This window comes from Lutra lutra, chromosome 4 (assembly GCF_902655055.1).
Source record: "Lutra lutra chromosome 4, mLutLut1.2, whole genome shotgun sequence".
Classification (NCBI taxonomy): Eukaryota; Metazoa; Chordata; class Mammalia; order Carnivora; family Mustelidae; genus Lutra; species Lutra lutra.
In genome coordinates this window covers 173,598,538-173,620,448 of record NC_062281.1, presented here as the reverse complement: position 1 = coordinate 173,620,448, position 21,911 = coordinate 173,598,538, and the positions used below count along the sequence as shown (strand labels likewise).

The following is a 21,911-nucleotide window of genomic DNA, read 5'->3' as shown; positions in this document are numbered from 1 at the left end:
TTTAACTATGAAAGGAAGAAAATTTTCTAGGGGAGGAGACCTCACTATAAAAGAGGAAATAGGAGCAGAAAAAGCTGAGAATTCCTAAGCACACTTGACTTTCTTTAGTAAGTATCCCCTCCTCGTCTCTCTTCGCTACTCCTCTTATATTTCACCCCTATTCCCCGCCTTTAGTAGCTGCGGTCTCTTTAAATGCGCTCCTCCCTATAAAATAGGCTGTGGGGCGGAAAGCGCGTTTCTTCCCCGGGTTGAACGTTGAGTTGTTTGTCCGTTTCGGGCTGCCGTCCTGCAGATCCGCCATATTGTCTGCTGAAGCTGCCGCTGAAGCTGCCGCCGCTGTCGCTGCCGCCGCCAAGTAGGAGCGAGCGGAGCCGCGATGGGTGAGTAAGGACGCCAGGCAATTGGGGACTCGAGCTGAGGCAGTCCTGGGGCTTGGGGTCTAGCGGGAGCCTGTTTTCGGTCTGCAGGAGATGTCTGAGGTCCTCTCCGAATAGGTTTGAGGGGAGAAGCCAGGCCGGCGGAGACGCTCAGGCCAGTTTGGGGCCGGGCTAGGGCCCTGGCGGGAGCAGTCTTCAAAAGCTGGTTCCGGGAGCACCTTTGCCACGCCTGGAGCCCCCACGTGGCATCCCAGGGCCGGAGCCCACGCGTTCCCGAGGGCCCTGCGCCGAGACCGGGGCTGGGGGCGAGCTCCCGGCGGCAGGCCGGGGCGGCGTTGAGGGAGCCCTCTCCAGGCGTGTGTTTGACCGACGCGCATCTTGACTGGATTCGGGGGCTCCTCTGAACTCAAGGGAGATCCTGCCTGCGTCGCAAGTAAGAGTTCTCTGGTGAGGGAACGCCAGGCGAGCCGGCTCCAGGCCCGTAACCAGGGGCAGCCATGCCGTAAGCAGCCCGGGCCGCTGAAGGCCGGCAGAACTTGCCGAGCCACGGCCGGAAATGGGGTGGTTCGGTTGGACTCAGAGTGACAGCCTAGTAGTAGAAAACCACAGGCCAAGACCTGGGGGCCATATGTAGTAGATTGGGGATTTCAGGTGTGGGCTTGGCCCCGGTTAGGAGAAAAGGAGCGACCTGTTGCTCTCTGAAGGGACTCCCCTGGCAAGGCCTGTGCGCAGAGAGAAACGATGGCGAAGTCTTTGGACTTGGCGACAGAACCATCAGCGAAGAGCTATTTCTTCTTAAGCATTAAAAACTATCCATTGCTAAGCTGTTCCTACGCGTGGGCATTGTTCTGACTGCTTTTCATGTCACGTTTTATTTAATATGCACAACCTAATGAGACAGATACAACTGTTACCCCATTTTACAGGTAAGGAAACTGAGATTTAGAAGTAAAGTAACTTACCCAAGGTCACACAGTTAGTGGCTAAACCAGGGTGATCCCTCCAGAGCCCTACTGTAAAGCTGCAGTTCTTTATGGCTTGGCCACCTAGTGGTTGGGCTGGAAAGGGGGGAAGAACGCTTTTGACCCTAGGCAAAGTTGTAAAGGTGTTTTTTTTGTGTGCTTGTGTGCCCACTTTAAAATCTTCAGTCTGAATGAAACTGAAAAACTCCAGAGTGAGTTGCTAACCCCAACTATTGTATGCGGAGGGGTGAGCTAAATGAGATTCTGGGATTGAGTTTTGTTAAGAACCGTGATCTTGAGGAAACGTAAATTATTCCCTAGAGCTGCAAGGCAGTAGTTTTAGAATCAGATCTGGTATTACAATCCTGTCTGTCACTTTCTAGGACTCTCATCCAGAGAAGTCAACGTAAATATCAAATGCGGTAGAAAGCATCTAGCACAGTCCACAGAAAATGTTATTTTCCTTTCCGGTTCTTTCTTTTCCTCATCATTTTCCCCTAGGAGGGGAAAGGGAGTGTTATCAAGACGTTTAAGGACTAAGATAACAGTGTTCTGAGCCTACTGAGGGCTCCGTAGGCGTCGGAACAGGTTCTTTTCTACCTTCCATAGCATTCCTTTCCCTTAACCACTCTGGTTTCCAGAATCTATTGTCAAGCCTGATGGGCTTATCTTTCTTTGTAACTGCAGCTTTATGTTATCAATGGAATTTTTAGGGTACTTTTCTGTTATAGATTTTTCTGTTGGCTTTCAATTTTAGGAACACTGGTGCCTCAAAGGGAAGGAGCTAATGTCAAGTTTATTCAGCTCAGTGAAATAAGTTTACAGATTGGGAGCCACCTCAGGAAGATAACACAGCTAGTAAGCAGCACAGCCAGAAATGAGATCCTTACCCATTTTGCTGTACACAAGCCTTTTAGAAGAGTTAAGATGTGAAGTAAAATTAGTCCTTTTCTGGTAGACTTTGAGATGAAAGTTCTTACATGGAGCAACAAAGCCTGAGCAGGGTCCTGAAGGGGATTTTTAGTCTAGAATCAGGTGGCCTCCCTTTCTCTCTCCAGCTCCATTTTAGATACCTCTCCCCTGTCCCTTTTGGTCTTTCTGAATGTCCAGCTATTGGTGTTCGTGGTTTTTGCCTGATCCTTATACATATGATATGAGTGAAACTAGGATACTTTTTTTTTTTTTAAAGATTTTATTTATTTATTTGACAGAGAGAGATCACAAGTAGACGGAGAGGCAGGCAGAGAGAGAGAGAGAGAGAGGGAAGCAGGCTTCCTGCTGAGCAGAGAGCCCGATGTGGGACTCGATCCCAGGACCCTGAGATCATGACCTGAGCCGAAGGCAGCGGCTTAACCCACTGAGCCACCCAGGCGCCCCAAAACTAGGATACGTTTAATTCTAACATGGAATCAGAGGTAGTTTGAGTTATCCGCATTCATAAATGAGTAAACTGAGATTTTAAGAAGGTTAGGTGACTCATCCAAGGCTGGTGATCTAGGCCCTTTGTGTTCTGGGGACACTAACACAGCCCTCACCACACCTCCATAAATCTAGAACTTCCTGTATTTCACTGCCTCTCAGGTGTGCTCTACTCAAGGCCTGGCCTATATCATAGACTGTTTGTCCTGTGCCAAACTTCATTAGCTTTAACAGACTTCTGTAGTGATTTCACTGCTATTAGGAGCCTGTGAGGGTGATGCTTGCAGCTTTGGAAATTACTTACTCTGACCCTCCTTAGCAGAGACCACAGCCTCTTAAGACTAAGCCTTGGCAGATGCTGGTTGTTTTATCACCCATTCCTGCCATCTTGCAAACCAGGAATCTGGCAGCCCCTCCCCAGCCCCAGGGATAGGTCTTGATTAATATAAACTATAAACCAATCATTGTAATTCTATCTCCCAAGGCAGTGATTGATTTAGGCTTGGGTTTGTGAGGCAGCTCTGGCTAAGTAGACAGGAAGGGGAAGCCTGGGGGACTTCTGGAAAAGACTTCCTTATTTATAAGAGATTTGCCAGGTTTTATTTTTTTGCCAGCTTCTATTTTAACTTGGGTATCACCAAAGTATGAGAGAATAAATAAATAAATAAAGATGGGCAAGCTGTAATAATAGCCAGCTCTTAAATAGAACTTGCTATGTGCTAGGCACTAAGTACTAGAATATTAACTCCTTTACTTCTCAGATTCTCAGGTTCTGGTTAAGGAAACTGAAGCATAGAGAAGTTTAGTAACTTGTGCAAGGTTAGAGCTACTAAAATTTACTCAGTTAGTATGGTTTGAACCAACATATGGGCTGTTAAGGGCTGTGTTCTGCCTCTGGAAAGGAAACAGCCCTTTTCTGACTCTGAAATTGGTTTTAGTAGTGCTGGGGTCCTGAGGCAGAATTTATAAATAAGAGGAAGCAGTTCTGAGGGTGAGAGTAGAGAAGATGGGCAGCTTTGGAACTGTCCTATCTCTTGGTTTAACTAGATACTGAAGGCCACTTCTAGTTTGGTTTTTGGCTGCAAATAACAAAACCTTTCTAACTGAAATACTTCCTGGTCTAGAAGTAACTTAGCCCATTTCTTCTTTTAGTTTCCCTCCAAAGTTGCCTACCCACTCGTGTGTGACAGCTACTTGCAGAGCTGCCACCTAATCATAGTCACCACCTAAGTGTCCCACAAGCCTCACACTCACTCCCCTTTTCTGGCCTACTTTTCCTGCATTTTTGTAAATACTAGAGCCATTGGCCCAGACACTGGGGCATCTATCCATCTTTGGTTGCTCACCCTTTTCTTCCCTTTCTGTATTGGCAGTTGTTAAAGACAGTGATCATGTTTATTTCTGTGAATTGCTTTGTGTAGGTTTTTCTCACAGCAGAGACCCACAAAGTGTAGTAATTCTGTGCTCTTTAACCTTACCGAATCTCAGGCTCCTTAAAGTGGAAATGTGGATGGGGATGTCTGGGTGGCACATTTGTTTGGATGTCCGACTCTTGGTTTTGGCTCAGGTCATGATCTTGAGATTAACGAATCAGGCTCTGCATCAGGCTTCACACTGAAGTTTACCCCCCCACCCCCGCCCCGCACGTGCTTGCGCTTTCTCAAAATGACAGATAAATCTTAAAAAAGTGAAAATATGGGTAACACTATTAATATTAATGAAGATTTCGTGAAGTACGAGATATCAAAAAGAGTGTAAATTGTAAAGGTGTTATTTTAGAAGTCCTCCAGATCTCTTCTATAGCTTCCTGTACCACTGCTCTAATTCTTTCCTATAGCAGTGTTGCTAAAACACCCATTTGATCTTGTCATTCTGCGCCTTAGTTTAGGAACGTTCATGGGCTTAGTATCTACAGGATAAAATCATAACCCATACAGTTTGGTATTCAAAGCCTTCCTAATGATTTTACTAGTCTTATTCTATTTAAAGATTTACCTACCTATCTTGTACTCCACTCAGACTACTTCCTTTGTATGTTAGCATCACTGGCAAGAAAGTCACAATCCCTTCCTCACCTGTCTGTCTTTTCCTGTGGAAATCTTGCCTGGTTTTCAAGATCTAATTTAAATGCTACCTCCTTTCTGAACTCTCGAATACTTTATACCTTCCAAACTGGAAATGAACGCTCCTCTGAATTCTGTAGCACTTTGCTCTTGCCTTTCATATAGCCCATTTCGTATTCTTTCTTGTGTTACAGTTACTTAATCTGTAGTACAGGAGCACCTGGGTGGCAAAGTAGGTTAATGGTCTGCCTTCAGCTCCTATCATGATCCCGGAGTCCCAGGATCAAGCTCAACGTTGGCTCCCCGCTCAGCAGGAAGTCTGCTTCTCTCTCTGACCCTTCCTGCTCTCATGTTCTCTCACTGTCTCTCAAATAAATAAATAAAATCTTAAAAAAAAATCTGTAATATAATTCGTTCTTCAATCAGTAACTTAATCTCCACAGCCTTATAGTTCTCATCTCTAATATAGGGCTAATATCTACGTCAAAGGAGTGTTAGGCAGATTCAGTGTGCAAATGCATGCACAAAACACCCTTTTAGCATGGTGTTTATTATCACGTAAATAATTACAGTAATTGCTTTTAGTCACTTAGTGAATAAATGAAGGACTTACTATGTTTCAGGCCCTATGCTAAAAATAGATTAGTAGATTAAATAGTTTGTCTTTGAGGGAAAGGCAGTAACACATTATGAAAACTTGTCAGAAACATACTTTTAGGGGCCAGGCAGGCAATGGTTATTCACCAGTTTTAGCAAATGTTTATTGAATACCTAGTATGTGCAGTGACGGTTCTGCTCTAGGCCCTGGAAATACAGTGGTGAACAAAACAGACAAAAATCTGTCTTTCTAGTGAAATTTCAGAGTTTATATTCTTTTTTTTTTAAAGATTTTATTTATTTATTTGACAGAGAGAGATCACAAGTAGACAGAGAGGCAGGCAGAGAGAGAGAGAGAGAGAGAGGGAAGCAGGCTCCCTGCTGAGCAGAGAGCCCGATGCGGGACTCGATCCCAGGACCCTGGGATCATGACCTGAGCTGAAGGCAGCGGCTTAACCCACTGAGCCACCCAGGCGCCCCCAGAGTTTATATTCTAATGGGTAATCAACCACATGGAAACTGGCAGGCCCGCTACAGAGCTCCATGTGGTCTATGCAGCTCTAGCCAGTTTTTGCCAAGGGGACTGGAGGTCTAGCATTGCCTAATTTCCCATTGCTTTCCACAGTCCCTCTCCTCTTGAAGTTAGAAATCCAGATTTTCATGATATTATTGGATTAAACATTTGTAAATGTTACAAGTTAACTTTTTTTTTAAGATTTTATTTATTTATTTGACAGAGATCACAAGTAGGCAGAGAGGAAGGCAGAGAGGAGGAAGCAGGCTTCCTGGTGAGCAGACAGCCGGATGTGGGGCTCGATCCCAGGACCCTGGGATCATGACCTGAGCCGAAGGCAGAGGCTTTAACCTGCTGAGCCACCCAGGCGCCCCTACAAGTTAACTCTTAAAATCTAAAAAGCCTGGAGCACCTGAGTGGCTCAGTAGTTATGCCTTCGTCTTGATTCTTAGCTCAGGTCTCACTCAATCTCATCATCCTGAGTTAAGGCCCCGTATTGGGCTCTATGCTGGGCATGGAGCCTACTTTAAAAAAAAAAATTTTTTTTTAACCTTAAGGTAACCAGACATTGGATATTTGAGGCCAAATATAGTCCAAGAATTGCCTGACTTATAAAATATTAGAAAATAATATTCTATATATTTTATAAGCTATTTCTTCGTCTGTGTATTTTTATTAAAAAACATTTTGAAAGGATGAAGACAGGCTCCTGGGTGGTATGATCAATTGGATATCTGACTCTCAGTTTTGGCTCAGGTCATGGTCTCAGGGTTATGAGATCGAACCCCATGTCTCAGACTCTGTGCCAAGCATGGGCGCATGGAGTTGGCTTGGGATTCTCTTTCCCTCTGCCCCTCCCACCTGAGCACTTGTGCTCACTCGCTCACTCTCTCTCAAAATAAATAAATCTTTAAAAAAAAAGAATGCTGGGGTGCCTGGGTGGCTCAGTCCTTAAGCATCTGCCTTTGGCTCAGGTCATGATCCCAGGGTTCTGGGATTGAGCCCTGCATCAGGCTCCCTGCTCAGTGGGAAGCTTGCTTCTCCCTCTCCCACTCCCCCGCTTGTGTTCTCTTGCTGTGTCTCTCTCTGTCAAAAAAAATAAATAAAATCTTAAATAAAATAAAAAAGGATGAGAACAGACATTTTTAAAGTCTGGCTGATTACGATAGCATTATGTATTTAGTAGGTATTCTTTTTTTTTTTTTAAGTTTTTTTTTATTTGTCAGAGACAAAAAGAGACAAGCAGGGGGAACAGGAGGCAGAGGAGAACTAATACATATATTAGTATATTAGCATATATACATACACTTTTTTTTTTCCTACCTCCTAGTTAATCTTGTGCACCACACTTTGGAGACCAGTGAAAAATGGTAAATATTTGGATGAGGCAGACCAGAATGCGGTGGACACATATAGTAAGGGGGTACACCTTAGCCCAGGGAATCAGGGAAGGCCTTTAAACTAAGTGAGATCTGACCTATGGAATAAGAATTTTCAGTGGCAGGGTGGGAATGATTATTTCAGAACCAAAAGATTGGTAGACTAAGTGGATTAGTAGCATGTAGGTAGGGAATGATATTTGGACTTTATCCTGATGATAGTAAAATGCCGTTGAAGGGTTTTAATCTCAGAAGTGATCAAATTTATTTATTTATATCACTTGGACAGCTATAGGAGGATGAATTTGGCTGTAATAAGATTGCAGAAAGAACCGACTAGGAGGTTCTTTAAGTGGTTGGTTCTTTTTTTTTTTTTTTTCTTTTTTTTTTTCTATAGCATATATATAAGTGGTTGGTTCTTAAGAAGTGCAGTAGTCCTGGCAAGAGATGATGATGGCGAATGAGGTGGTAATAGCAGGGAATAAGAGAGTTAGCAATTTGAAAGAGCAGAACTTGGTTATTAATTTCACCTGGAGGCTGATGGGGGTGGGTGAGGGAATTAATAAGCATGACTCCTAGACCTCTTGCCTTAAGCAACAGAGTGTATAGTGATGCTGTTAACTGAGATGAGTTTAAATTTTGACGTTTTGAGGTGTCTCTCTGACCTCTAGAGGAAGATGTTCAAAAAGCAGTTGGCGGGTGCGTGGGTGGCTCAGTGGGTTAAAGCCTTTGCCTTTGGCTCAGGCCATGATCTCAGGGTCCTGGGATCGAGCCCCGCATCGGGCTCTCTGCTCAGCAGGGAACCTGCTTCCCCCTCTTTCTCTGCCTGCCTCTCTGCCTACTTGTGATCTCTTTTAAAAAAAAAAAAGCAATTGGATGGAGAAGTCCGAAGCTCCAGGAGTGAGTTCTGGGAATGGAGATAGATGTTTGATCATCTATTGATCTATATATGGAAACTAAAACCATGGAATCACTGATGTATCATGGGAGATGGGCTGAAAAGAGAACCCCAAGGTGCATCAGCCTTAATATGCAAGAAGGGGATAAGCAGCCAGAATTGGAAGAAGAAAACTGATTGTCTCAAAAACCAAGGAAAAAGAGATTTCTTTCCTTTTTTTTTTTTTTTTTTAAAGATTTTATTTATTTGACAGACAGAGAGGGAACGCAAATATCGGGAGTGGGAGAAGGAAAAGCAGGCTTCTTGCTGAGCAGGGAGTCCAACGCGGGGCTCGATCCCAGGATGATCCCAGGACTCTGGGATCATGACCTGATCTGAAGGCAGACTTAATAACTGAACCATCCAGGTGCCCCCAAAAAGAATATTTCAAGAGGGAAATGGTCAGGGTTGAGTGCTGCAAAGAGGACCAGCAAAACATGGTCTAAAAAGATTGGTTGAATTTAACATCATACACCTGATCAGTTGCTTTTACAAAAACAGTTTTGATGGCATGCAAGCAAATTGGAGCGGGCTAAGGAATAAGTGAGGAGAGGCAAACTGTTTCAAGAAGTTTGGAGTATATGGAGAAAGAAGAGGTTAATGAGGCTCTTAAAGTCTACCGAGAAATCATGATGACCTGAGTTAGGGCAGTTGGCAGTAGGAATGGAAAAAGAGAGTGCAAAAATAATTAGGAAATAAAACTGGCATTTCTTATTGGTTGGATGTGGGGTGTGGGGTAAGGGGAAAGTTGTCAAGAATAACTCCTAAGTTTCTGGCTTGAAAAGCTGAGAGAGATGTTGGTGCAGACCGCCTAATTCCTTGTATCGGTATTTTCTCAACCTTTTCTTTAATTATCACCCTCCTAAAGAAGGAGGAATTTAGAAAAAATTTTTAAAGGAATTTATTTTCTAAATAAGTTCTAATAATAATAAATTAGAATAAATAATTCTAATAATAAAAAAACTTTCTAAAGTTTTTTTTTCCCAGTGCATCCCTCCTGTGAAATTCTCACGCACAGATATACTTTTTTATGTACAGTAGTATATCTGTGCTTTATACATAAAAAGAGTAGACATAAAGCTTGGCTTCTTATTCAATATAAGGTTAAGAATGATGAAACAAAATTTTAGGTTAAAAGTTAAATTTAAGGGGCACCTGGGTGGCTCAGTGGGTTAAAGCCTCTGCCTTCGGCTCAGGTCAAGATCCCAGGGTCCTGGGATTGAGCCCCACATTGGGCTCTCTGCTCAGTGGGGAGTCTGCTTCCTCCTCTCTCTCTGCCTTCCTCTCTGCCTGCTTGTGATCTCTGTCTGTCAAATAAATAAATAAAATCTTTAAAAAAAAATTTAAAAAAAAAGTTAAATTTAAAAGCTCTTTGGGGGCGCCTGGGTGGCTCAGTGGGTTAAGGCCTCTGCCTTCGGCTTGGGTCATGATCCCGGAGTCCTGGGATTGAGCCCCATATCGGGCTCTCTGCTCAGCAGGAAGCCTGCTTCCTCCTCCTCCTCTCTCTCTCTCTCTCTCTCTCTCTCTCTGTCTGCCTGCCTCTCTGCCTAATTGTGATCTCTGTCAAATAAATAAAATCTTTAAAAAAAAAAAAAGCTCTTTGCATTTAACTAAGTTTTGTAGCCGTATTTACTGAATAACTCTTAATGTAATTTATGTGAATGATAATGTATCAAATTACATATGCAAATTAGCATTTATAATAACTAATGTAATAAAAAATTAAAAATCGTTCAAAGCTGTTCATTTTCTAATAATGGAAAAAAAGTCACTTAAAGTTATTTTTGGTGAACTTCTAAAATGCTTGATATGAAAAAACTTACAACTTAACTAGCTTTTAAATACTCTTAGATATTGTTGACTTTTTTCTTTTTAATACTCGGCATTACTAATCATGACAAATTTTAGTTTGTAGAATTAAATAATATAAACTTTTAATTTCCAAAAAACCCTCGTCACACACAAAAGCTCCAGGTATGAAACATAGATAATCCATAAGGCATAACAGGTCACTTCTTGTATGACTTTGAGATCCAGTGGTCAGTCAGGAGAAAGTCTCTCAGTTGTGGCCATCTGTTCACCATAACTTTGTGGTACAGATCTTGCATACTTACTGTTGTCTGCCTTCCATGGAATCAGTGTCAGTACTGATCTGTTTAAAGAATCTGCCTTCGGCTCAGGTCAGGATCCCGGGGTTCTGGGATCGAGTCCCCCATTGGGCTCCCTGCTCAGCGGGAAGCCTGCTTCTCCCTCGCCCACTCCACTTGTTTATGTCCCCTTTCTCCCTTGTCTCTGTCAAATAAAATCTTTGAAAAAAAAAATGCTGCTCATATAATACTCGAGAAAACCTAATGAGAGAAATGAAGTGCTAAGGAATAAGACGTTATTGATATGTTGAGCTTTGGAGCATCACATATCATTGTAGTGTCTAAGTCCCCACACTCCCCTTGAACCAGTTTTACCCTTTTGGGTGCAGTATTTCCCTCATTGAGAATGCATGCCTTTAAGAAACCGTGTATGCCAGATATTTCAGAATTTTAATCGTTTAGATTTTAAAGACATTATAATGTGTAAGAGTTGGATAGCACCTCCCACAGAGTGTGGGGTAGAGTCATATATAGTCAAGTATTATTAATATTTTGTATGAAGTCTTTAAGTGGGATAAATAAAGACTGTAGTCTCATATTTTGTTCAAGTTTTGCTGAATGCGTTTTGAAGCTGTATTTACTAAATATTTTATTTTCAGAGCTCTTCTGACTTCAGAATTTCAAATAAGGGATTATGGATTGTGAATTAAAAGAAATGTATAAGGAGCAGGTTTATAGAAAAGGTGATAGTTTAAAAAAAATTAGCTTGCTTTTTTTCAAAAAGATGTTTCTTGGGGGGGCCTGGGAGGCCCAGTCAGTTAGACATCTAACTTGATCTCAGCTCAGGTCTTGAGTTCAAGTCCTGCATTGACCTCCACCCTGGGCAGGGAGGCTACTTGAAAAAAATAAAGAAGAGGTGTTTCTGGGATATGGGTGAAAGGAACCCCTTAGGTATTAAGTGTGGGCTACAGGTGTGGATTTGAATGTTACCATCATCTTCCAAAGAGGCCATAATTGTCTAATGAGACATGATTGGAATTGCTAATTTTGGGGTGAGGTATATGGTAGAGAATAAGCCCCTTAAAAAAAAAAGATTTATTTATTTGAGAGAGAGACTGGGGTAAGTCACAGAGGGAGAGAATCTCCAAGCAGACTCCCTGCTGAGCAGGGAGCCCAACACAGGGCCTGATTGCACGACCCGTGCGATCACTACCTGACCAAAAACCAGTAGTTGGACACTCAACTGACTGAGCCACCCAGGCACCCCAAGAATAGGCCCTTTTTTAAAACTCTGGCTCATTGGTTCTTACAGCCTAGCTTTGGAGGGAGTGAAGATAGACTAGAAGAATAAAGATCAAGAGAAAGGAGCTACAGTGTTAGGAGAAAAGGAAAAACCACCTGTTAGAGAGAGCAAGAAAATATAGCTGTCTTCTTTGAACCTAAATTCCTAGAAACTGCCCTCATGGGGAATTGAGGCCTTTCAGAGTAGGAGCTGAGAAGAAAAAGAAAATACCATTGATTCAGCACCGAGGCCCTAGACACCATCCTATTACTTCATCAGTCCTACAGGGCTATAAAGTTTATTATGCTCATTTTATAGCTAATGAAAGTAGAGACTCAAAGGTAGTGGTTATGCCATTGGGATTGGAGTCCAACCCACCTGCCTCCCAAATTGGTGCTCTTTCTTTTTTTTTTTTTTTAAGATTTTATTTATTTATTTGACAGAGAGAGATCACAAGTAGGCAGAGAGGCAGGCAGAGAGAGAGAGAGGGAAGCAGGCTCCCTGCTGAGCAGAGAGCCCGATGCGGGACTTGATCCCAGGACCCTGAGATCATGACCTGAGCCGAAGGCAGCGGCCCAACCCACTGCGCCACCCAGCCGCCCGTTGTGCTCTTTCTTTCAACACCATTTTGGAAGGAGTTGACAGGGTGTGAGGGGCAACACTGGATGTCTGTCCACAGCATGCCTTCTGAGGGCAGAAAGGATTCCCTTTGTGTGGCCTCTCAGTCTGGTTTTCCTCCCCCATATTGTCTTGGCCCTTTGTATATGGGGCCTCAGAAGACTGCCTCCCAAAATTGGCTCCTCCTTTTTGGATTAATATATAAGGGTTAGAGAAATCTCTGCTTTTAATTTGTCAGGAGGGCTCCTGGAAAAGCCCTTTCTCAGATTACTAAAAGTTAAAAAAAAAAAAAAAAAGAGCTAATCAGAGAGATTTGTGTAATTCAGCCCACAGACAGACAATGCAGAACTCACCTTGTTCACAGACTAGGGATGGAGAAGCATGGTGCTGCAGAATAGAGGCCAACTAGCCAGCAGTGTGCTTTTATATCTCAGAGATGTTTTACTGTGGACCTTTGTTTTTATACCTAACCAAACTGTTCTTGTTCCTCAAACCAACCGTGGGCTTTCTCATCACCTTACCCTTGCTTCTGGTGAACTGCTCTCCCTCCCCATCTCTTAAATTACCTTCAGAAATAGTTTTTTTAAGATTTTATTTATTTGACACAGAGAGAGACAGCAAGAGGGAATACAAGCAGGGGAAGTGGGAGAGGGAGAAGCGGGCTTCCCGGTGAGCAGGGAGCCTGATGCAGCAATGGATCCCAGGATTCTGGGATCCTGACCTGAGCCGAAGGCAGATGCTTAATGACTGAGCCACCCAGGCTCCCCAACGTTCAGAAATATTAACCATCTAGTGGGGCGCCTTGTTAGCTCAGTAGGTTAATGGTCTTGCACGCTTGCTCTTTCTCTGTCTCTAGTATGCTCTCTCTCTAATAGAAAAATAAAATCTTGAAAGAGAAAAGAAGGAAGGAAGGAATGAACAAACAAATGAACGAACAAAGGAATATTAACCATCTAGCCTTCAAAGGCCCCTGTAGAGCTTACACTCAGGACAGATAGTTCTCACTCCCACCTTCTGAACTAATTGAACACTTAGATTTATGGCTTTTATATTTTCTATTAACATATAATGTATTATTAGCTTCAGGGGTACAGGTCTGTGAATCGTCAGGCTTACACACTTTGCAGCACTCACCATAGCACATACCCTCCCCACTTACGGCTTTTATATTCTTGATGCTATGAGAGTAAAGTAAGTTGTAAAACTTCCTAAAGGCAGAAACCTTTACACAGTACCTGGCACACACATTTTTTAAAATGAGTAATAAATCACTTGTCTATTTGAGTTAATTTGGAGATGATTATTTGGAATATATAATTTTTTAAAGATTTTGTTTATTTTAAATTCATTTAATTAACATAATGTATTATTGATTTCAGAAGTAGAGTTCAATGATTCATCAGTGTGATAAGATTTTATTTATTTGGGGGCGCCTGGGTGGCTCAGTCGGTTAAGCAGGCTACCTTCGGCTCAGGTCATGATTCCAGGGTCCTGGGATCGAGTCCCACATCGGGCTCTCTGCTCAGCGGGGAGCCTGTTTACCTTTCTCTCTCCTTCTCTGCCTGCCTCTCTGCCTACTTGTGATCTCTGTCAATAAATAAAAATTTTATTTATTTATTTTTTTTTTAATTTTTTTTTTTTAAGATTTTATTTATTTATTTGACAGAGAGAAATCACAAGTAGGCAGAGAGGCAGGCAGAGAGAGAGGAGGAAGCAGGCTCCCTGCTGAGCAGAAAGCCCGACGCGGGGCTCGAACCCAGGACCTGGGATCATGACCTGAGCCAAAGGCAGCGGCTTAACCCACTGAGCCACCCAGGCGCCCCAATAAATAAAATTTTTTAAAAAAGATTTTATTTATTTGACACAGAGCACAAGCAGGGGGAACAGCATGGGGAGAGGGAAAAGCAGGCTCCCTGCTGAGCAGGGAGCCCAGTTTGGGGCTGGAACCCAATGTGGGCTCCATCCCAGGACCCTGGGATCATGACCCAAGCCAAAGGCAGACGCTTAACTGACTGAGCCACCCAGGCACCCCAAGATATTATTTTTAAGTAATCTGTGCATCCAATATGGGGCTCGAACTTACAACCTCAAGATCAAGAGTTGCACACTTTACTGACTGAACCAGCCAAGTGCTCCTATTTTTTTCTTGATTTCCTGGAACACTGTGAGTGCTTAGAAGATATTCAGTGAATATTTTGGGGCTGGCTTAAATGGAAGTTGAGCTCTTTGATTACTCTACTCTAATTCATCTTAGTTCCTTGTAGCACCTAGTGGCAGTGGCAATAAATTGTCCCGAAGAAGGTGAGAGCTGCCAGATTCTGTACAGTCTACAAAGGATAGTTGAAAATTTTCTTCTGGAGAAGCTGAAACTATAGCTATTCTAGTCCTCTCCCGTGTTTCTCACTACCCCTTATTTCCCACCCCTGGGTCTGACCATTACACTTACATATAGACTCAAGGGCCAAAAGGACTAGTAAATCTACAGAATTAGGATTAGAGAGCTAGTCTTTGGGGCTGTCAACATCTGATTGATTCAATACCTCAGTGTGCCATACTTAACTTAGACCTTGAGCTTTGAATACATAGTTGTGTATGCAGATATTTTGTCACATGGTCTTTTAGCCAAACCACCTAGTTATAGGTTTAGCTTTGTTTCCTAGAGTGATCATTGCTCAGCCCAGTCCTGTGAGAATCTGCCAGATTAGGAGTAGCCTTAATATGGCCCCATTGTGGACGGACCCAGCTGTCCCATAGAAGAGCGTCTCCCATTGTCTTGGTGACTAGCATTTCTGTCAGGCTGGCAGATAGCACCCTGAGAGCCTCATGCTGTCATACCTGTTTATATACTGTTTTGTTTGCAGTATTTCCTGGTCATGAAGCTAGGGGAGAAATTCCAGAAGTTTGAAAAGCTATTATTACCAAACCTAATCCAAAAGTACTTTTGTTTATATTCTCATTTATCTTCATAACTCTGAGATATGAGACAGGGCAAGGGTAGGAAAATCAAGATACAGATAAGTGACACGCACAGTTGTGCATTTATTGAATAGCAAAACCAAAAATCAGGTTGTCTAGCCTTGTAGTTCCTTTCACTAGTACCACACTGTTCTAGCATGCCTTTTTGTGGTCCATCTAGCACAACTGCCTTCTCTCAGCCTAGCTGTTTCTAATACAAACTCTTGAAGATACTCTGTCCATTTACATAATGTTGAACTTTTAAAAAAGATTTATTTGTTTTATTTTTTAAGATTGAGAGAGGAGGGGGAGGGGCAGAGGGAGAATAGTGGACTCCCAACTGAGGATGGTGCCCAGCAGTGGGCTCTGTCTCACTACCCGAGGTTATGACCTGAGTTGAAATCAAGAGTCAGATGTTTAACTGAGCCAACCGGGCACCCCCATAATGCTGAACTTTTTTTTTTTTTTTTTTTTTTTTTTTTAATGCTGAACTTTTTAAAAACCATTTTCAAGCCCTACACCAGAGTTCAGTGACATTTATGTCAGCTCATGGTATTTCCCGCATCTTGATATCATCAGTGTAGCTGCCGCCACCACCCGCCAGTGACTCCCTTCTACACACAAACGCATGCATGCACATGGGGTGGGGCACTTGTCAAACAAGGAGGATTAGCTCAAATGCTTGTTTTTGTTTTTCCTTTGAAGTGGCAAACAGCCTTCAAATGACTGCCTAACCACCTGTCAGTCCCTACGTTTTTCTTCTTCTGCTGCTATCAGTGTTATTGTCATCTAATATTTGTATTCCCCATTCCTGGCAAGAACTGGGTCATACCTCATTGAGGGATGAATCAGGCAATGGTTAGGGTAGTAGAAGGAACATTGTTGACCCTCCTTCCAGAAAATAAGAAGGGAGTCCCCATGTGGCTAGTATGCTGTTAAGTAAGGTATATGTAATGGAGAGAGCATTGGTTTTTAGAAATATCTGAATTAGACCCATTTAATTGACTGGGTCCTTCTGCAAGTTATGCCTTGGTCTCTATACCTCTAAAATGGGGTTCTTTTTTTCTTTTTTAAGATTTTATTTATTTATTTGAGAGAGAGAATATGAGCAAGAGAGCAGAAGCAGGATGAGCAGCAGAGGGAGAACCAGGTTCCCCACTGAGCTGGGAGCCCAATGTGGGGCTCAGATCCCAGGACCCTGGGATCATGACTTGAGCCGACTGCAGTCGCTTAATGGATTGAGCCACCCTGGTGCTCCTAAAATGGGGGTTCTATATGAGTTATGCCTTAAAAGCTAAGCAAATCATTACTTAATTACTACCATTCAAATTTGAATTTTCCTTGGGAATATCCCCTCACAGAGGTTAGACACTGACTTTGGGATATTTCAAAGATCTTTCAAAAGGGGTATTTTAGGGCTTTTACTCTGTATATAGATAAAACCTTTTGACCATGGCTAGAGACTTTGGAAAGCATTCTGGACTAAACTTGAAGACTGTTTCACATCTAGCAGTAAGGACACAGATGTGTGATTTTTCTTGGCAGGAGCATCATGATCCTTGCCTTCTTTGGAGCCTGACAGAGGTCTCCTAGAAAGACACAGAGCTAAGAAACTTGACATAGGAGAGCCACTTGCTGTATACTGCAGCAGTTTTTTGGTTTATAGACTGGTTTAATCAGAAAAACTATTACTTTGAAGGCATCACAATTAAAAATAAATTCATTAAGAAAGGACTTCTGGGGATCACTGGTTTGTTTTGTTTTCCTCATGTGCTAGGTATTATATATAATGCCTAAAAAGAATAGGTATCCATTTACAAAAGAATGAAGTTAGATATTCCCACCCCACCCCCGCTTGACCTTACACTATATACAAAATTAACTCAGTGGATCAAAGACAAATATGAAAGGCTAAAACTATAAAACTCAAGAAAACAGAGTAGATCTTCATCACCTTGGATTAGACAGTAGTTTCTTAGATACGACAAATCAGCACAAGCAACCAAAAAGGAAAAACATAAAATGGACTTAGTCAAAATTTAAAACTTTTGGGGTGCCTGGGTGGCTCAGTGGGTTAAGCCTCTGCCTTTGACTCAGCTGATGATCTCAGGGTCCTGGGATCAAGCCCTGCATCAGGCTCTCTACTCCGCAAGAAGCCTGCTTTCCCTCCCACCTCCAACTGCCTCTTTGCCTACTTGTGATCTCTGTCAAATAAATAAATAAAATCTTTTAAAAAATTTTTTAAACTTCTGTGCTTCAAAAGGCACCATCATAGGGATGCCTGGGTGGCTCAGTTGGCTGGGTGTCTAACTCTTGATTTTGGCTGAGGTCATGATCTAGGGGTATTGGGAGTAAGCTCCAAGCTCAGTGAGGAGTCTGCTTGATATTCTCTCTCAACTAAATAACTCTTTTATTAAAAAAGAAAAGACTGTCATGGATAATGAAAATTATGTAAGTGTTCACCCATTGCATTGTTGGCTACCAGACAGCTAACATGACAAAATGCAACTCAATTTTTTTTTTCAGCTTTCATTTATTTGAGACAGCACACATGCGGGAGCAAGCACAAGTGGTTGGGAGGGAGAGGTGGAGGGAGAGGTAGGACACCCCCCCCCCCCCCCCACTGAGCAGGGAGCCTGGTATGGGGCTCGATCCCTGGACCCTAGGTCAACCTGAGCCGAAGGCAGATGCTTAACCAGCTGAGCCACCCAATTGCCCCAAAACGCAACTCAATTTTTTTTTTTTAAAGATTTAATTTATTTATTTGACAGAGAGAAATCACAAGTAGGCAGAGAGGCAGGCAGAGAGAGAGGAGGAAGCAGGCTCCCTGCTGAGCGGAAAGCCCGATGTGGGGCTTGAACCCAGCACCTGGGATCATGACCTGAGCCGAAGGCAGCGGCTTAACCCACTGAGCCACCCAGGCGCCCCGCAACTCAATTTTAATAATTGATTCTTAGCCTGCTATCCATATATACATTTTTCCCTGTTTTCTTTTTTAAGATTTTATTTGTTTATTTGAGATTGAGAGAGTGTGAGCAGAAGGGGGCTGAGGAGCAGAGGGACAGGGACAAGCAGATCACACTGAGCATGGAGCCCAATGTGGGGCTCCATCTCATGACCCTGAGATCATGACCTGAGCCAGAATCAAGAGGCAGATCCTCAACCAGCGGAGCCATTTAGTTGCCCCTTATCTTTCCCTGTCTTCTATACAAATTGGTATATTCCTATTCCAGATTTTTGGTTTTGTATTTTTATTTTGTTGAATTTGTTGTTAACCGCTTTGGATCCTTTGGGAAACTGAAGTTTAAAATGTTGGATGGAACATTTGAGAGCACGTGTGTGATGTGCACTGTGCCATTGATTCTTGCTCTCAAAGATTTAATGGTTTAGAAGTGAGAAGAATGAGTTGTAAATTAAAACTGTCATTGCGGGTTGTCAGTAGGAACCAATTTGGGTAACAAATCAGAGATAAAGTGGCCACTAGTTAAAATGACAAGGACAGATTTTTTTTTTTTTTTAATTTGTTTGACAGATCACAAGTAGGCAGAGAGGCAGGCAGAGAGAAAGGAAGGGAAGCAGGCTCCCCGCTGAGCAGAGAGCCCGACGTGGGGCTTGATCCCAGGACCCCGGGATCATGACCCGAGCCGAAGGCAGCGGCTTTAACCCACTGAGCCACCCAGGCGCCCCAGACAAGGACAGATTTTAATCGATAATATACTATTATAACAGGGAAAAGTGTGCACTGAATTCAACTTCGATTTCTGTAGGGTTAACTGGGCATTTTAAGGGGAGGATAGAAGAATGGGGGGACAGAGAACGGGATTCAGAAGAGTCAGGGAAGTAAAAAATTACAAAATGTGAGAAAGGGGGATTAGTCCATCTGAAACCCACCTGGGTTTGCTTACTGGTGCTTATTGACCTTAGGCTCCTACCCTGCCACAGAGCCTGGGAAATGGGGTCCTGTTTTCATGTATTGGTGGAACAAACTGTAAATTCTTTTGCAATCTTGAGATTTTCTCAAACGGAACTATGTTACTGTTTTGTTCAAAGATTTAATAGGCCATCATCGTTGAGGCCTAGTTGAGAAAAGGCTCAGAGGAAGCTGGATAGACTTTGGTTAAGGAGAGACTGGCACAGATAGAAATCAGTTTATCAGTCTATTAAAATTTGGGGAGGAGGAAGTTCATGGCTGACTCTAAGGCCAGGTGTATGGTAATGGCATTAACTGAACAAGGGAAGAAACTGGCAGGAGGCAGTAGTAACAGTAGATATTTGGTACATGACATAGAAGTGGAGATTGGCGGCACCCGGGTGGCTCAGTGGGTTAAAGCCTCTGCCTTCGGCTCAGGTCATGATTGCAGGGTCCTGGGATTGAGCCCCGCATCGGGCTCTGCTCAGTGGGGAAACCTGCTTCCCCCTCTCTCTCTGCCTGCCTCTCTGCCTACTTGTGATCTCTGTCTGTCAAATAAATAAACAAAATCTTAAAAAAAAAAAAAAAGGTGGAGGTTGAAGAAAGGGTGATTGTCCACACTAATAGTGAGAGATGGGCACTGAAGTGAACACAGTATGAAACCTGAGGAGTGGTAGGAAAGGTAGAAGTGGGAGAAGGTGGCGCTGTCAGAATCATGGGTAGAGTTTCAAGAAGGCAAAGGTGATCATCAGTGATGAATTAGTAAGTCTAATAGAATCAAGGCAGAAAGGGTCACTGGATTTAGTAGTCTAAAACGAATTCTTCTGAAGCACCTGTGTGTCCTGATTTACAGCTTGTTTTTATTCAGTTTTCATACCAATTCTGGAAGAAACCTATGGTTTCAGGTTTCTAGGAAGAAACCCTTCTTTTTTTTTTTTTTTTTTTTTTTTTTAAGATTTTATTTATTTATTTGACAGAGAGTGATCACAAGTAGATGGAGAGGCAGGCAGAGAGAGAGGGAAGCAGGATCTCTGCCGAGCAGAGAACCCGATGCGGGACTCGATCCCAGGACCCTGAGATCATGACCTGAGCCGAAGGCAGCTGCTTAACCCACTGAGCCACCCAGGCGCCCGGAAGAAACCCTTCTAAAGTCTGCCTTTGGAAGTTGTGGTCCACTCCAGTCACAGGAAGATTTCTTTGTTGTACACTTTTTTTTTTTTTTTTTTTTTTTTTAGATTTTTATTTATTTATTTGGCAGGCAAAGAGGCAGGCAGAGAGACGTGGAAGCAGGCTCCCTGCCAAGCAGGGAGCCCGATGTGGGGCCTTGGGATCAGGACCTGAGCTGAAGGCAGAGGCTTTAACCCACTGAGCCACCCAGGCACCCCTGCTGTACACTTCTTCCGTGACTTACACTTCCTGGGAAATGTGTATTATTCAGCTATTACAGCTAGGCCTTGTGTCTGAGGCAGTGTAGGTGAGGAGGTGTTCAGTAAATATTGAATAAATACTTGAACAGTGATTCATTAACAAATACTTGTATATCTATGATACTGTAGATGCTGGAGATATAAAAAAGGTCTGCCTTTGCGGAACTTAAAACATCCTATGGAAGAGAATAGACACAGACTGTAAAATAGTGTAATGAAGGAAGTAAAACAGGTGTTCTGACAAAAATAGAGTAGTTCACTTTGGGTTAAGGTAATGAGGAAAGGACCTAGCGATTCTAAGAGCTAGGGAAGAGCACTGTGGAGAGAGAAAACAGGAAGTGTGAAGACTGCAACCAGAAACAGCCTCCAAATAGTGATGGGGCCATTGTGACAGGGGCATATGATGATGAAGATACAGAGTTGAATGAGATGAGATGAATATATAGGCAGGACCTTGAATTTGGAAGAGGTTTTTATTCTACATGGGAGTAGTGGTGTCTCTGGTTTTATTGTGTAATGGATGGGGGGGTATAGGGGAAGAGAGGAAGAGGTAGGCTGTTTTAGTAGCCAGGTGAGATAGTAGTGACTTGAATGGTGTGGGGATCAGGAATTAAGACATGTAAATACAATCAAGATATATTCGGAGATAAAACTGAGATAGGTTTTGGCAGTAGATTAGATGAAAGTGGAGAGAGAGGGAATCAGGGATGGCTTTTTACTTAGGTTTTGACTTGACTAACTTGTAAATGTTGTTGGTGTTGCTTTTGAGGGGGGAAGAATTAGAGTTAGTTTTGGATATCCCAGATAAGGATCTATTTTTTTTTTTTAAAGATTTTATTTATTTATTTGACAGAGAGAGCACAAGTAGGTAGGCAGGCAGAGAGAGAGAGGAGAAAGCAGGCTCCCTGCCAAGCAGAGAGGCTGATGCGGGACTCGATCCCAGGACCCTGAGATCATGACCTGAGCCGAAGGCAGAGGCTTAACCCACTGAGCCACCCAGGCGCCCCCCAGATAAGGATTTTGATAGGTAGTTGAATATATGGATCTGGAGCTCAAGGGAGAAGGCTTGGCTTAGGACATAAATTTGGAAGTTATCACAGGAATGGATGAAATCACCTTGTAAGAGAATGTAGAAACCAGTATGTAGGGGTGCCTGGGTGGCTGAGTCAGTTAAGCGGCTGGCTGCCTTCAGCTCAGGTCATGAACCCAGGGTGCTAGAATCGAGTACCGCATCAGGCTTCCTGCTCTGCCAAGAGCCTGCTTCCCCCTCTCCCTCTGCCTGCCGCTCTACTTGTGCTATCTCTCTGTCCAATAAATAAATAAAATCTTTAAAAAAAAAAAAAAATGAGGACTGAGAAAACTGGATGAGGTTGAGAGTGGTGCC

At 43.0% G+C, this 21,911-nt stretch overlaps 1 protein-coding gene across 1 annotated transcript in view; it reads left to right on the top strand.

The window, feature by feature from the left end:
* Positions 1 to 264: 264 nt before the first annotated feature.
* KPNA6 (karyopherin subunit alpha 6) overlaps positions 265 to 21,911 on the top strand; it is a 60,198-nt gene continuing 38,551 nt past the window's right edge. The window contains exon 1 of the mRNA XM_047727324.1: positions 265 to 380. Within this exon, the coding sequence (XP_047583280.1) occupies positions 377 to 380 (4 nt within the window). The 5' untranslated portion in view covers positions 265 to 376. The remainder of the gene's footprint in view (positions 381 to 21,911) is intronic.